We start from the raw sequence: 16,514 nt of genomic DNA, 5'->3' as shown, positions 1-16,514 counted from the left end.
TATTGTGTAAACATAGACATAACATAACACTCACCTTCAGTATAGAGTGTGCAATTTGTCTCTGTTGAGGATAGTGACTTTCTTCTGCAACGATCACCATCATCCATCTCTACACTGCTTTGCTACCAAGGTGGATGCTAAATCAATTAAACAATAATTTATTTCTTCTCTCTCTGGCAACTATTATTTTGCTTTGTGAGTTTTTGAATTTGGGTATTCCAATTCACATAAATTAATTCTAGTTCTCTGTTGCTATATAATTTGACTGACATTTGCATGTTCAAATGTCTTTTCCTTCCTAAAGTTGAAGGATAGTCTGTTGATTTGTTAAATTGTCTTACATATCCGTTCATTGATTGATGAATCCATTGTTTCTACTTTTGGTCAATGGTATTAAATATAAATATTTCTGCTATGAGGAAGGGCGTATGGATATTCTATTTACAGTTTACCATGCTCATGTATATATGAATAAGTATAGTCACATTTAGAAAGCAAATCATGTAATCATGCCAATTCTATTAAATTTATGGGGAAACTGAAGCAATACTAACATTCTCACTAGCTAACTCATTTAAATTTTCTATCCAGCACTCCGCGCTTCTAGTTTCTTTGGTTTCTTCAAATACCAAACACAGTGCTTAGCAGGTCTTTGTAGCAGTTGTTTTCATTGCTTCAAATTTCACAAATTTCCTACACTTCATTAACACTCACTTTAAACTGTAAGAGAAAATGTCCTAGTGTATCACTTACTGAACTGTTAGAACAGCATTTAGCAAGTTCACCTGTGTTCTTTTTAAATTCTGTTTATTTGCTTTTGTATTTCTTCCATTGACATAGTATCTACATTAAAATTGGCCTATTAGAGATGCTATTGAATGACTGAAATGTCACAGTTGGTAATTTCAAAAGCATTATTCTTTAGTAGAAACCTATAATTATTACTCAAACATAGCATATGCTTTATAGAAACACATTCTGTGACATCATCAAGAATGGCACAGGACTTCCATATCATCATCACACAGGTGTAGTAAAAGACTGGAGTGTCACTAATTTGAGCATTTTAGGCATTGTGAGCTCTCTTTGGTTTCATGTTATCTCAATAATTATTCTGGTAACCTCTCTGTATTTTATATATGCAGCCACTCTCCTAGAGATAATTTTAAAAAATTTCAAGTACTTCTGAGCAACAAATTTCAAAATTGGATCCTTAAGAAGTGGTAGTCATGTCACACACTTTCTATTGAGAAATCATTGGATTGCTATTTTATAGTTCACTTTAGTAATAACTGTTTTCATAACCCATAGGGTTAAATGTGTGAGGGATAGTTCATTCTGAAGAATAATAAGGAAATTGTTATTTCTGTTTCTTATTAAGAAGTGAGTAGGTGTGTATGAAATGGCTCTTATAAATTATGGATAATTCTCTGTCCTAGTTATTATAGGAAGCCACATATTATGAATCAGATTTTCTGATTCTAATATTGCCTTGATAGATGCCATTCTTCTAACCTTATGACACTACCTGACTGACAAAAATCCTCTAAGTATCAATTTCCATATATCTATAAACTTATTTTTATTTTTATTTTTTCTTACATGACATAGAAAGTAAGAGTATTTCTCATTATTTCTTCTTACATACTTAAATGCATACATGCATATGTAATTTTTGTTGAAAGTAGGTTCTTCTCTAATACAATACAGCCAGATCATAGTTTCAACTTGTTCTGTTTCTCCCAGCTCAATTCCACTTCCACTCTTCCCCAGATCCACCCTCCCTACTCTATTTCCTCTTCAAAAAAGAGCAGGCCTCTAAGAGACACCAGCCAAATAGGACAAGCAAAAGGCAATAAGACAAGGCAAAATCATCTTGAGGAATGTATGTAAGACTAAAAATATTCCAGTTAATGATGGATTAGGAGGATCCCCAACAGGTACTGAGAGGCAAATTGAACACACATTACTATGTATAACTATTGCTCTAGGGATAACACTCTCAAGATGCCAGCTAAGACTTCTAGCAGTAGTGGAGAGGGTGTCAAATTGGGCCTTACCCTTTAATCAGATTAGTGACTACCCCAATTGTCATCATAGAACCTACATTCAGTAACTTATGGAAGCAGATGCAATGACCCACAGCCAAGCACTAGGCTGAACAACTGGACTCCAGTTGAATAGAGGGAGGAGGGATCATATGAATAAGGGAGGTCAAGAGTATGATAAAGAAAACCACAGAGACAGCTGACCCTAGCTAATGGGAGCTCATGAACTATGGAAAGACAGCTGGGTTACCTGCATAAAGACTGAAATAGGACCTCTGAATGTGGGTGACTGTTATGTGTGTTGATCTGTTGTGGTGGCTGAAAATGGCATCAGGATCTATCCCAGGTGTATGAATTGGGTATTTTGGAGTCCATTCCCTATGGAGGGATACCTTGCTTAGCCTTGATACAGGAGGTGAGGGGCTTGATCCTGCCTCAACTTGGTGCATCAGATTTTGTTGACTTTCCAAGGAAGGTCTTATCTCCTCTGAGGAGTGGATAGTGGTGGGAAGGGAAGAGGTGAAGGAATGAGAGAAGGGAAGGGAAGAGGAACTTGGCTTAGTATTTAAAATAAAATATAAAAAATTTAAATAAAAAATATTGCTAACTTAACCATATATTCTATAGTTTGCAGAAAATTGGAGGAACAGTTATGCATATGGAAACATCTTAATATTTCCGTATTTCCTAAAAGACATTAACTATTGTCATTCAAATAATTATGTTTTCATGCTGTTTTTAAATAGTCATGAATTCAGGGGCTAGACAGGATGATGATTAAATCAGTGAAGTGCTTGTTGTGTAAGGACAACAGCCTAAACATGGATGTCTTCCACCCACATAAAAAGGTGGGCATTGTAGCTGAGTCTGTGTTGCTGGTCCTGGGAAGGTGGGAACAGGAGAGTCAGTGAGGCTTTGTAGGCAGTCAGTCTAGTGAGCTAGTAGCTCCAGACACAGTTGCAGGTATTGTCTCAGAAGAAAACTGGAGCAGCGATTGAGAATAAGTCTTATGTGAGCATCGGACTTCCATATTCACACACACACATACTCACAAAAGTACACACACTGCATGAATGTACACACACATTAATGTACACACTCGTGAGATAAATGCAGAAAGCATAAACAGTAACACTCTTGATATAAATTTAGACTTTCTTGTTATAAAATTAGGCATATTATTTTGCTTTGTTATTACAAAACTTAAAATATACTAAATCGAATAGTCTATGAAATCCCAAAGACAGTTGCAAGACTATACCAACAGGGTTGGAAAACATTAAAAGAGGTAAAATACTTCAGTTTGTGTTTTTGCTGTAAAAATTTATATTCGAATTTTGTGAAATAATTTTTAATGATGCCTTTGCATATTTGTATAAGACTCTTCTTTATGGGAACCCCCAAACCCATTGCAGGCAGTGCCACCCCTGGGCAAGTGGTCTTAGAATATATAACTAAGCAAGGTGAACAAACCAGTAAGTGGTCCTCTACATGGCCTCCTTCTGCTATGACTACCTGTAAGGAGTAAGGTTTTTCCTCCCGCTACTGGTCTTGTCCAGCCACCACGCCAGCCCCAATTAATACACCGAGACTCTGAATTTGATATAATTCTGTTGGCCAGGTACTTGTTTCTTATCATCTAGCTCTGTCTTAATTATTAACCCATTTCTATTAATCTAAGTATTTCAACGTGGTCTTATCTTACCGGAGAGAGTGGGTCCGGACCTCTGTTCTCCTAGTCCCGCCTATTGCTTTCCTATTGGCCAACAGTGTTTTATTCATTAACCAATATGAGAAACATATTTACAGAATGACATGTCCCATCAACTACCCTGAGCAATGGAGTATAATCTGAAATAAACACTTTCCTCTTCAAGTTGTTTTGACCATAGTGTTTTATCACAGAAATAGAAATCCTAAATAAAATATAAATAAATAACAATAACCAATATGTGAGATGTTGTGTAAGAAGTATCTGTATTAATTGAACAAGTGCCAGTGTCTTTTAGGAATATAGTCATATTTTAGAATTAGCAGTAATGTCTTGTTAGTAATAAAATTCATTATTTTTTATATACCTTCTCTTTAAAAGAAAATGTTAGACTGCTATAGGAATTTTCTTGCTAGTATCCAATATCTCTTGAGAACTTAGGCACTACTCATAACAAGAATTTTTATGCATTATCTATCTATCTATCTATCTATCTATCATCATTACATCTTTTCAATATCCTATGAAATTGTTCCCAACTTTATCTTCATCATGCAGCTGAGGGAACAGAGACTTAGAAGCAAGTACTTACAGTCTTGCAGCTAGAATCTAGTGTAGAATTTAACTTATATCTGTCTTAATTAGAATCAAGCATGTCGATTTAAGTAGGAAAATGAAGCCAGTGGATGACAGAATGTCTGGACCTACGTCTCTTCAATCCAGATACTGTCTCTTCCTCAAATAACATATTATAATTGAGTCAACAAGTAGTGAACCACATATGCTTTTAGTCATGCTGAGTAGGTCACAACTCCATTTTGCCTACCTCGACAAACCATTTGTTAAACTATTATACTTTATTTTAAATTATATGTATATACATATGTAAGAATGGGATATGTGTTCACTTGTGTGGGTTCTCTTAGAAGCCAGAGGAAGTTTTCTGAGTTACAGGTATTTGAGTTACCCAACATTGATGTTAAAAACCGAAGTATACTCCTCTTCAAGAGCAGTACAAGCTGATAACTGACAGTAGCTGAGTAATCTATCCAGTGTCCTCTAACAATTTCTCAAAATAGGATTGATACATATATTTTTATATTTGTTTAAATTGAATAAGTACTTTGACTAGACAGTTTGGTCATTTTGGTTTTTTAAAATAATTTTCATGACTTAATTGTTTTATTTATTAATGATATTTAAGAAATATATGAAAACAGGAAACAGGCTATTAAAATAAAGATGCATTATACTACAAGTGCATGCAGAAATAATGTTTGAGAAACTCTGCATGGAGGTTCCGGGGGGAGGGGAAGAATATGATCAAAATATGTTGAAGGAAATTCAAGACATTCCTTGATACATAAGGAAAGTTAGTCCTATTAGTAGAGTACTTCCAGGCAAGCATGAAGACTTGAGTTTGGATTCCCAGCAGCAATGTAAAAACCAGGCCCTCAAGTATACATTTCTTTTATTTATTTAGTTGGTTAGTTATTTTTATTTTTTTTCTTATTTTAGATATTGATCTCAGTTACATCTTGCTCCCTCACTCTCTCCCTCCCTCCCACGACTCCTGACCACCGTCCACCCCATTTCCCCACTCCACAGGGAGGGTGATGCCTTCCAGGAAGGATCAACAAAATCTGTCAAGTCATTTGGGGTAGGACTAGGCCCTCCCTCCATTTCTAAGTCCAGTGTTGAGACAGGAGAAAAGCAGATCCTAAGAGTTCACTAGCAAGCCAGTCTGGTGAGTGAGGAGCAGGTTCATTGAGAGGAACTGTCTTTAAAAAGATGGTAGATATTTACATATGGAGACACAGATATCTACCTCTACACACACACACACACACACACACACACAATCTTGCAATAAATTAAACATGGAAATTTAGTAGGTGCTAGTAATAAAGAATTGAATAATAAGTGGTCTGAGTTTGGAATCTGGGTGGAATAACATACTGTGTTATTTAAATGTGATATTTGCCATTCTTCTAACTCAATAATAAGGCTTGCTGATGATAATCTGTCTTTAAATCCTAGAGTCTCAAGTCCCTGACCAGCCAAGCTCCCTTCATGTGAGACCCCAGACAAATTGTATTATCATGAGTTGGACTCCACCTCTCAACCCAAACATTGTGGTGAGAGGTTATATTATTGGGTATGGTGTTGGCAGCCCTTATGCTGAGACAGTGCGTGTGGACAGTAAGCAGCGATACTATTCCATCGAGAGATTAGGTGAGTAGCTATTGGCACTTATTCTGCTAAGAGAAGAAAGTAGTCTCTTCTTAATTATTTTATTTCTTGGAAATATTATGGTTTTACATGTACCATATATTAAAAGTCATTCTTTAAACACACACATAAACGCAAAAGCTCATAAACACACACATACACACATTCATGTTTTGTCTCTTTTCGCTTATCAATTTGGGGATGCTGATCTAGGGGACTCTGCAATGTAAGCTTTAACTTTCTATAAAAAAGATATCATGCTAAGTGCCTTTCATTATATGCATAGGATATACAAAGTGCATTGGATAAATTTTCTCTTTCTGACCATCGAGGGAATATCTGATCTTAATACTTAAGGTAGAAACAAACTTTATGGTACCTGAGAGTGAGATTTCTATTAATTTTTCTTTACTCTTAGTTGTCTAATCACAGTAACTTGTTTGCCTTCCTTATCTGTAGGTAAAGCATTGTGGCTAGGTCATTATGACTGGAAAATATGATGAAAAGACAATTTTGATTCGAGGCAGTAAATCTCTTCTCTATGTATTTATCTTTCCTTCCAAATTGAAAACTCTTACAAGAGTTGGCTTCATTTTGCATGAATCCAATGTTTCCATTGTTGTCTTGTGTAAGATCAGTTGTGTGTATAACCCTTCCGTTATTTTATTTTCTGATTTTTCTGTAGTAATGTAAGGGATTGTATCATTAAGAGTGGAAAGTAATAAATGATATATCAGGATGCTAATAAGTTAATTGTCACAGAGTAAAAGGAAAGTTCATTCTATTCTACCTGTTGATTTAATATGACATTACTGGCAATGAAACACATTGACCTCATTGGAAATCAAACTTGATTAGGGGCGGGAAGCTCTAGTCATTTGCAGTGTTCCTTGCAAACAGAGCATTTGTGATGAGAAGCCTGATTTGAATCTGAATGGCTAAAATGCAGTAGTAAGAATAGATTATATCAATGCAGAAATAAAATTGCACCAATCCATTTTCTCTGTAATTGCTCCAAACACTAATGAGAGAATCACCTACTGAAACTGGCCACAATTAGAGTTAGCTTGGCATTTGGAAATAAAATCCCCCAGTCAGTCCCAGAGTATGAATATAAGGGCAATCTCAAAGCTCATATTTTATGGCCGTCAAACCTGTGTCAGGGGACTCTCAGTTATCCATTATTCAGAATACACCATCTCAGACAGTGCATCTTTATTCCACTAACCAGACAAGGCAAGTTAGCATGGCAGTGCACAAGCTATATGAATGAATGCAGTGCAAAAGTAGTAAAGCTGGAAAGAAAACTGCATGATTGCACTATGTCCTTTCATGATCATTCATTTCATTACAAAGACCTTAGAGACCTAGTGAAGGGTCACCATTTTGTGAAATTAGCACTGGCAGATTTTCCTAAATGTTAACCAAGAAGAAAAACATCTTCTCAATGTCTGTTCTAAGAACAAAGAGAAAGGCTGAGGTGTACCTCAGCAACAAAACCCTTGTCTGGATGAAAATGCAAGTCAAAGTGAAACTTTATTCGGGAATTTGTACTGTACAACTTATTTGGATAGAAAATTCATATGTATAAACTTACACACACATACATATTCACATACACACATATTCATAAATACACAATTCTCTGTTTCTCACTCTCTTCACATATGCATATGTATACACATAAATATTACCACACAGAGTACTTTTAAAATATAAATATTGACATAAATATGAAATTAAAGCATATTTTGTTTTTGCCTATTAAGGTGCCTTGAGGCTATGATATTTTTATTAAATGTGGTGAGAATACTGATTTGTTATAATTTTCAAAAAGTTGAAAGACTTATGCATGCCAATAGACTATGCAATGAAATCGTCATATATGATGTTAATCACAGGGTATTTGTCACTTTTTAAAGTAACTGTGACAAAATACCTGAGACAACCTTTTAATGGAGGTAATACTGATTATAGTTTCAAAGGGGTTGAGTACATTATTGTGTGGAAGTTATGGCAGGAGAGTAACTTTGTCACAGAGGCCTGGATGTGGATGTCTTTGTAACTACTTCCCCTCCCTGCCTCTTTTATTCTTCCTGGCCCCCAGTTGATGGATGTTTCTCTCCACAGTAAGGCCATGTTTTCCTTCCATTATCTTACCTAGAAATATCCTCATAAATACAGAAGGGGTATGCTTTAGCAATTTCCTAATTATCTCTCAGTTCAATCATGTAGACAACCAAGTTAACAAGCACAGTAGTCATTTCAGTTTCCATAGCATCATTTAGGAGAAATATATGTAATTTTCAAAATATCTGAACCACATAATTATCTAGTATATATGTTTTCCTTTTGATAAATTGACATTTTAGTTTTTTTCTCTTATTGAAAATAGATTTTTTTTCATGCAATATGTACTTTCTCCCATCCAAGTACTAACCAGGCCCAACCCGGCTTAGCTTTCGAGATCAGATGAGATTGGGTGCATTCAGGGTGGTATGACCATAGACATACTTTCTATGGTTCCTTTTCCCCAACTCTTCCCATATCCTATTTTTAAGAAAAGACAAAAAATTAAGTGTGGCATAATAGTTGTACAACTAACTATTAAGAAAGCTAGTAAAAAATTTTGCATGAGGTCAGTTATAAATTCCTGAATTGAAATTGTTCTTTAGACTATGTGACAGATGCTTGCTTTATGACTGGTAAACAAACCTGTTCTCTTAGAGGAGAACCAGAAATTATAAACAGCATTTTGCTTATGGGTAATAATTATTTAATATTAATATAGTGAGCCAGGTAATGTGCTTCTGGACAGGAAATATAAAATCATTTAAAAAATATTTACTCTCACCTCTTCAAAAGGAATAACTTGTTTAGTGTAAGTGTACAGTCTCATTAACCAGATTTTCATCAAACATTTGTAATAAATCTGCTGACATTTACTTGTTTGACTAAAGAGCTGTGTTGCCAGATTAAATATATATTCATAATGTAGATCCATGTGATTTTAATTTAATTACACTAGAACTACATTATTTTATAAAGAGCTACATACATATTGATCTGTTTATTTATCATTCTTTCTATATATGTAGATATTTCTGTATAATAAACTATGTAATGTATACATGCCTGATATTTTTTAACTAACAGATATATAATGTATAAACATGATCTTAAATTGTTTCTGCCATCGCTTAAAAAATGTTCTCAGCCATATTGTAAAGATAATTAATGTTTCTTTAGACTTAATTACTCCCAAACTGGTTTTGAAAAAACATTTAAGTGCAATTCCATTTTAAATTTGTTTTCTAGATATTGAATTAAAATCATGAGCACATTTCTTAACATTAATTGTATATCCTAATACCTGTTCAATAACTGTTCTATTTTTCCTGTAGATGCTATGAAATTTTCTACATAAGCAATATAAAGGGGAAACGTTTGGACACATACTTTCTGGGACCTTTGCCTCTTGTTTCTTTTCCTGCTTTATTGCAATAGTCAGTAAGATCAGTGAAGTATGAATAGAATTGCCAGATGCAAGCATCTTTGGCTAACTTCTAATTCAGGGGAAATTTTCAGTATTCCCCATGAAATTGGTGGTGGTTTCTTAAATATGTCCTTTATCCAACATTTAGAAAAGGTTATACTTCACTTAGCTTTCAGGCAATTTCAGTAACAAATTTTAGAATGCTTCTAATGTGATTTTCCATCTCTTAAAATGTTACTTTTTCTTTTTAGTATGACATTTTTGAGTAGGGACTAAACTTGAATTTCTCAGATAAATCCTATATGGTCATCATTCCTTTATTGTATGATTACATTCGATTCATTATTATCTATTTAAAATTTTTGGTTTATGTTTTCTGGTTATACTTGTTAAGAGCACTTTTCTATTTTCTTTATCTATTTCTATTTACTGGCCTCAGAATGACTTATCTCAAGCTTATTCTACACTGTCTTTCAATTCTTAGGTTATTTATAGTTTCATAGTTTAGGGTTTCTTACTATTGCTTTCTGTTTTTTATCTTAGCATGTCTAAAAACTACTGTTTAATAACAGTGATTTTAAAATTATTGATATTATTTTATAGGTTATTATCAGGTAAATGTGTTGGTTAGCATAAATTTGGATATAATACGTGCTATATATTTTTTAGACTTTATATACATGCTAACTGATTATAAAAAAATCCTCTGGGAGTAATTTTATGATATTCAATGTCTTACCTAAATTTTCTGACCAATAGTTCTTTAGATTAGTCACCAAAATCATCTTGGAAAGTATTCTTATTTCAGTAAAGTTATAATTGTTATGACTCCGTAAAAACTTATCTCTGTATTCTAAATGTCTCTTTATATTTTATCCTCATTCTCTAATATTCTTGGTCTCTCTTACTGTTCTATTTAATATTATTATAGCTGCCCAAGACTTATGGATTATATTACAATACTACTTAACAGTGTCAAACATTCACATCTTCATGACATCAGGTGGAAATCTGACACCACTATTGGTTGTAACTGAGACACAGGAGAAAATGTTCTTAGAATTTTACATTTTTTCTAAAACTAGAAGGCTAGATATTTCATTGTATGGCTCTTGCTTCTTAAAGTGTTTTAGTGTATAAAAATTAAGGTACTTTTCTTAATTATTGTTCTTTTATTCCTATTATCACTTTAATGATTTATTGCAGGAGATACTGTTTTTATAAACTAGGGATTGAAAACATATATTATAAGCAAGAAAATAGTAAATAAGTATAGAAAAGAATGGAGATGTACAAGGGGATGTGAATTCTGAGCATCTATCTATTATAAATAGGAAGGAGGATACTTTCTGTTGTTTTAGATTCATGCACCAGAGTTCACAGAGTTTACAAACACTAACAAGAGTTTTGGAAGTCAGTGCTTTAGAGATATAAGTGTGAATTCTGGGTTGACTGTTTCAGTAATAATAAAACTCTATCAAATTAAGTATTTAGAAATTGTGGATAAATTTATCTACTTCTAAATGGTATCAAAATAAATTTAAGTACTCAGAAATGTTTTATTTTGTAACCTTTATATAAAAGATTTTAAGATGTTTCCCATAGCCTAATAACATCAAATTTAGTTCTATTCCTAATTGTGGTCATTCATGACACAGGTAACCTTTTCTTGCCATGCTATTGAACTCTCTGTTGCTCAATTATCTATTCTAGAACAGCGAACAAATTCTAGTCTATTCATCTTAGTTGAGATAATAACTATGGAGCCAATTATAATTAAATTATGCATATGTAATTAATACATCATTTTTATTATTATCTTGTATGCTAGTGTAGACTATTATTTTCAAAATTAGTTCAGAGTTTCAAAGTTTTTAGCTCAAATATAGAGAATACAAAATATTATTTAAAATCGGTTTACTGAAATTGACATAAATAAAATACAATACAGTGACTTTTAGTTCATATGAAAGACAAAAATATAAACTCCCTGTTTTAATGTCATCCAATACTGATTATGAGTACCAAGGAAGATAATTCCACTTCTTCACCAAGAGCACTGCTTGCGTAGGGAGGAATGACAGAGAATATGAAAAGGTCAAACCATAAGAACACTGCTCTGGATACAACAGAAAGAATGGATATTACCTCCCCTGCATTTTTTTTTTTTTTCAGGTGAATGTCTTCTAAACGTATAAACATTTTCAGGCAGTCTTTAAGGACAGCTGCAGGGTAGTTCATTAATAATGCATTCACTCTATTTGTAACTCCTTTCTCACTCTCTACTCTCTGAGGTCCAAAGCATATGCATTGTCTTACACTTGGTGAATTTTTTAAAGCCATTTGAAAAAATCCATTATAAAAGACGAATACTATTATTGAACAAGAGGAGGAAAGATCATCTCATTGGAGCATAGGCTCCCTCTGTGTGTGTGTGTGTGTGTGTGTGTGTGTGTGTGTGTGTGTGTGTGTGTGTATGTCGCTCTCTCTCTCTCTTTATCTCTCTCTCTATCTATGTATGTATATGGGAAATCTGATATCTCTTCCCTGCACAAAGGGACATTCAAGCAATAAAAGAAACAAACAATAAAAAAAACTTTCCTATATCTTGTTCAGTTTTCTAGAAAATGTCTTATTTGGGTTAAAACAATACATATCTCATTCTCAATTATCCTTGCTGTTCAGTGTTTACAAATAGCTGCTCAGTGTATTTTTGCCAAGGACTGTTAAATTACCATCAACCTATTCTTCGTTTTCTCCAGTAGTAGGTATTACAGAAGTTTTCAAAATGAAGGAAACCAAAGAAAGATAAAAATCTGTTCCTATTTTAAGTAAAGACAGTGTTTTATCTGAGTACTAAGTGGAGATTGCAAAATAAACCTGGCTTCTGGTACAGACAGAAGTGAGAGATCAAATACAGCCAGACTTAGGGAAGTTAAACCTGCTGCATAATAATCAAGGTGTTACTTAGAAATTAAATCCTTCCAGTTTAACAAGAAAAATATAACCTAGGATAGTGATATAAGATGTTACTCTTAAAATTCTTGACTAAACAGTATGTCAGTTGGGGTGTGGGGGATGAGAACCAGATGCTTAATTATTTAGAATTATAATTTTGTCTCATTGAATTAGCTAATTTCTCATCTATAAACCATCCTGAATGATTATTGACAATAACCTTATTCTCCATTTTACTTTGATGTTAACATATACATGATTATATACCCTTGCAGACAGAGGTTTATCTTCTTGTGTTTTATACATATGTGTATCATACAGAATAGATGATTCTTCTTTGGGAACAAATAATGAATATTAATCTACCATTTTCTAAACTGGCCTAGATCAAAGGGGGAGGTGACATTCAACCATATTTGTGACTTTGTATATATGAGTCTTTTTTCTGCTTAGGAGAATGTATTCCTTTGTTATAGATTTTATGTGTATTCTACATATACATACAAATATGCTAATGGGTTCCATCACATGTGGGGAAATTTGAGCATTGTTTCCTTAACTGGATTTTTACAATCCAATTCTCAAGTTATTTACACAAATATCACAGTCCTCTTAGTTGATCTAGTTCATTTTCAATCTCACTGGTTTTGGTTTTTAGTCTTTTATACATCCCTGTGTCATTTGGTACAATTGTTCTTCTTATCTTTAAATCAAGTAGGGATATTTGTTGTTACCATTACTTTTCTGTTGGTAATGGATACCTAAGCTAACACAATCAGTTTTAAAATAAATGTACATTACATCTGGAAAAGATGTTTTGTTACTTACATTTCTACATGTTTGATATTCTATTTAAAATACTGTATTTTAAATAGTCTTCAATTCATTTAACATAATCATAATTTATGTTTTTAGTGTTCTCTGCAAATTAGTTTGTCTGCATTATTTCAAAAGCTCTTTTTAGTAACTTATTCTCACAGTCAATTGTCTTTCTCCTTTATGTCAAACCTTCTAATGATGTGAAATCCCTAAACATTTAGTGTGTGTGTGTGTGTGTGTGTGTGTGTGTGTGTGTGGTGTTAGGTGTTAGAGATTTTGATGTTTTTAATTTCCTTCAATTTTTTTCTAGGATACAGGTATTTGGGAAACCAAGCTCACTCTGTACCTTGCCTTCATGTCTTAGGTTGTTAGTGTTTAATATCATGAAGCTAAGTTGTCTTGCTAGTGAAATGAATTATGTTGAGACCTTAACTCAAATTCCCATAACTTTCTGATTCCCCTCAGGCTTATATTTTGCTTTGGATTCTGAGAGCATTCTGGATTTTTGCATATGGTCCTGTTATGTGGTTTATCCTCAAGTACTGTGAAGTTTCCTCACATAGTGGCTGGGAACTGTTCAGATAAGGGTTGAAGACAATTGTCCAGAGCCTTCCCGACTACTGCTTTTCTCATTGTACTCTCCCCATAATCCCTAACTGCTCTAGTCTTCACACACTTTCTCAATCAAGAGAGGTCTCCAAATACTATATAGTTTGTTTGTTTTTTTCTTTTTCTCCTCTCTTGCAGTCTGGAAACTCCAGGTCAAAGATGAGAATTAAAAAGCTTATGTAATTTTGTTTGTCTCAGAAGTCATAGACCTCCATGACCCAGTATCCAGTGTCACAAAACTGTTAAATACATAATTATTCTTAAACTAAAATAGAAGAATAAATCCACTCACCATTAGTCCACATTGTTAGAAATGGGAGGCTTTAAATAATGGTTAAGTCAACTTTTATTATATCAGTGTACCAAAATTATCAGCTTTGCAAAAATAGCAAAGAGGCCAAATGTATTATACCTATCATTTGATAACTACCATTAATCTCATCAAGAATGAATCCTGTCATATTGCATTTTGGGGGGAATAAATTTAACTTGAGTGCTCTTGGAAACAGTTCTTTTAGCCTGTGGAGAAATGAACCTTTATAACTCCCAGAGTGCATTTGAAACTCAGTGAGTTCAATGTAAATTACATGTTAAGCTCAGCATGCTTCCATCAAAAAAAATCCTTCATGCATTGAATATAAAAGTTTTTAGTTTATGACATGCAAACATTTTAAATAAGAAAAATCAGTTCACTTTAGTAGTCTCAAGAATAATCAACATACATGAATAAAAAACAAATAAACCTCATGGTGAAGACATATTATTATTTTGCAATAAAGTATATTATAGGTGTTAGTTAACAAAATTCAGCTTTGTATTACTGGAAAGGGATATAAGAATAATTATGGAAAATGATTTCTTTTATCTGGACTAGAAAAACCTGACTCCAGAGGCCCAATAGAAATAAGTCATTTCATGGTAGAGAAAGCAAGAAGGAGGGGAGATTTTTCCTCTTATTTATCCTTAAATTTTTTATTCAAAATGTATTTTCAATTCAGTAGTAGAAAATGCTGTATTAGATTTTGTGATATGAGCAGACTATTGAAAATGCATATATTGAAGCCATACAAAGTAGTTTATAAGAAAGGCAACTTATTCTTCTTATATGATTTTACAATTAATCATATTTACCCAGGGAATCATTGCTTATTCTCACATTCACATAAGTCATTTCCATGCTTCTTACCTCTATTCTTAACATTTCTACTTGACATAATACAGATGCTTATTTTTTACATTTTTTATAGGAAAGGAACGTGAAATCTAATTAATGAAAACAAAGAATATATATATTCTCCTCTTTTCTTAACAATTCAAAGGCCTTTTGATACTCAACTTACTATATTTCAAAGATTTTATTTTTACAGATTGAATGAATTCTATAATGAGTACATTATTATTTTATTCACTTTCATTTTTAGATGGTTTGGCCATTTGTTCAAACAACAAATGGATCTGCTTCCTCATTTGAAGACCTTTGCTTAACCAAGGAAAAGAAGTATGCTAAAATGTATTATTATTTTTTTTTTGCCAAACTGATGATATAAAATTAGCTACTGAGTGACTTTAAGCATAAGACATCATATAGAGAACAGTATGGAGTACTAAAAAAATGTAACCCATGCTGCTGTCTGGCATATTACAGGCTCACAAAGCCTTATATGTCAAATAGAAATATATCTCTTGCAAAGGGTAAAAGGGACACCATACTCTACACAATCTTTGTGCATTTGCAGTTTGAAATGGTACTTTGAAGTGAGGTTGTTAGAGGAGTTTTATTAAAAATGAAAGGTGGGAAAATTTTACTAATAAGTCAAGGTAGAAATCATTCTCATGGCACAAATGTGAAATAGGATGTTCAGGACAGTGCAGTCAAATAGAAACAAGGAAGTCCAATGTCAAATGAATGAACTGGTTGATCCATGAATACAAGTTCTTTAAAAGATAATTGCATGTATAATGAATAAGGAGAGTGAGTACAGGTTGGAGAAGGCTTAAAATTCTAACCCTTGATACTTTGGGATTTACTTATTCCACAGTTGTTCTGGATGCCATGGCGTGTGTTTAATAACCACCTTGGTGTTGTACTGATTAAATAAAAATATTAGGGAGGATTGCTTTTATTGAATATTGCTTATTACTTTTTGAAATATTTTTGCTTTATAGCCAAATCTGGCTTGAACTCTCAGCTTTCCTGCTCCAGACTCTTCCTTGCTATAATTGAAGATATACTCTACCATGTTCAACTATTTCATAAATAAATATCATATTTCCTATTAAATATTTTAAAAACATAACTCTTCTAAAACAATGGAATATGGAATCAGAACTTAAGCTACTCTGAATCATGATGGTCATCATTATATGGACTCTCTTTCTAATGAAAAAATTTAAAAGTTATCTTATTTTAATTAAAGTATAATTGTACCATCTAATAACACCTCCATGTGCATATGTATTATGTATGAATATTTTACCAAGTAAATTTAATGTTTCCTGACTTGAATGTATACATTTTTAAGGTTGACAACTTTGTATTGGATTATCTAATTAATTTGGGTCTAGGGTCACTCTGAGAGACAACCAATTTAATTGACTGCTACCCTTCATCTAGGGGTTGATCTTAGCATGATATTTCTCC

General features: G+C 33.1%; 1 protein-coding gene across 1 annotated transcript in view; it reads left to right on the top strand.

The window, feature by feature from the left end:
- Dcc (DCC netrin 1 receptor) overlaps nt 1-16,514 on the top strand; it is a 538,940-nt gene that overhangs the window by 388,516 nt on the left and 133,910 nt on the right. The window contains exon 14 of the mRNA XM_051201201.1: nt 5,800-5,994. Within this exon, the coding sequence (XP_051057158.1) occupies nt 5,800-5,994 (195 nt within the window). The remainder of the gene's footprint in view (nt 1-5,799; nt 5,995-16,514) is intronic.

Source organism: Phodopus roborovskii, unplaced genomic scaffold (genome assembly GCF_943737965.1).
Source record: "Phodopus roborovskii unplaced genomic scaffold, PHOROB, whole genome shotgun sequence".
NCBI classification, from domain to species: domain Eukaryota; kingdom Metazoa; phylum Chordata; class Mammalia; order Rodentia; family Cricetidae; genus Phodopus; species Phodopus roborovskii.
Note: the sequence above shows the minus strand (reverse complement) of the source record. Positions and strands in the feature narration are given on the sequence as shown.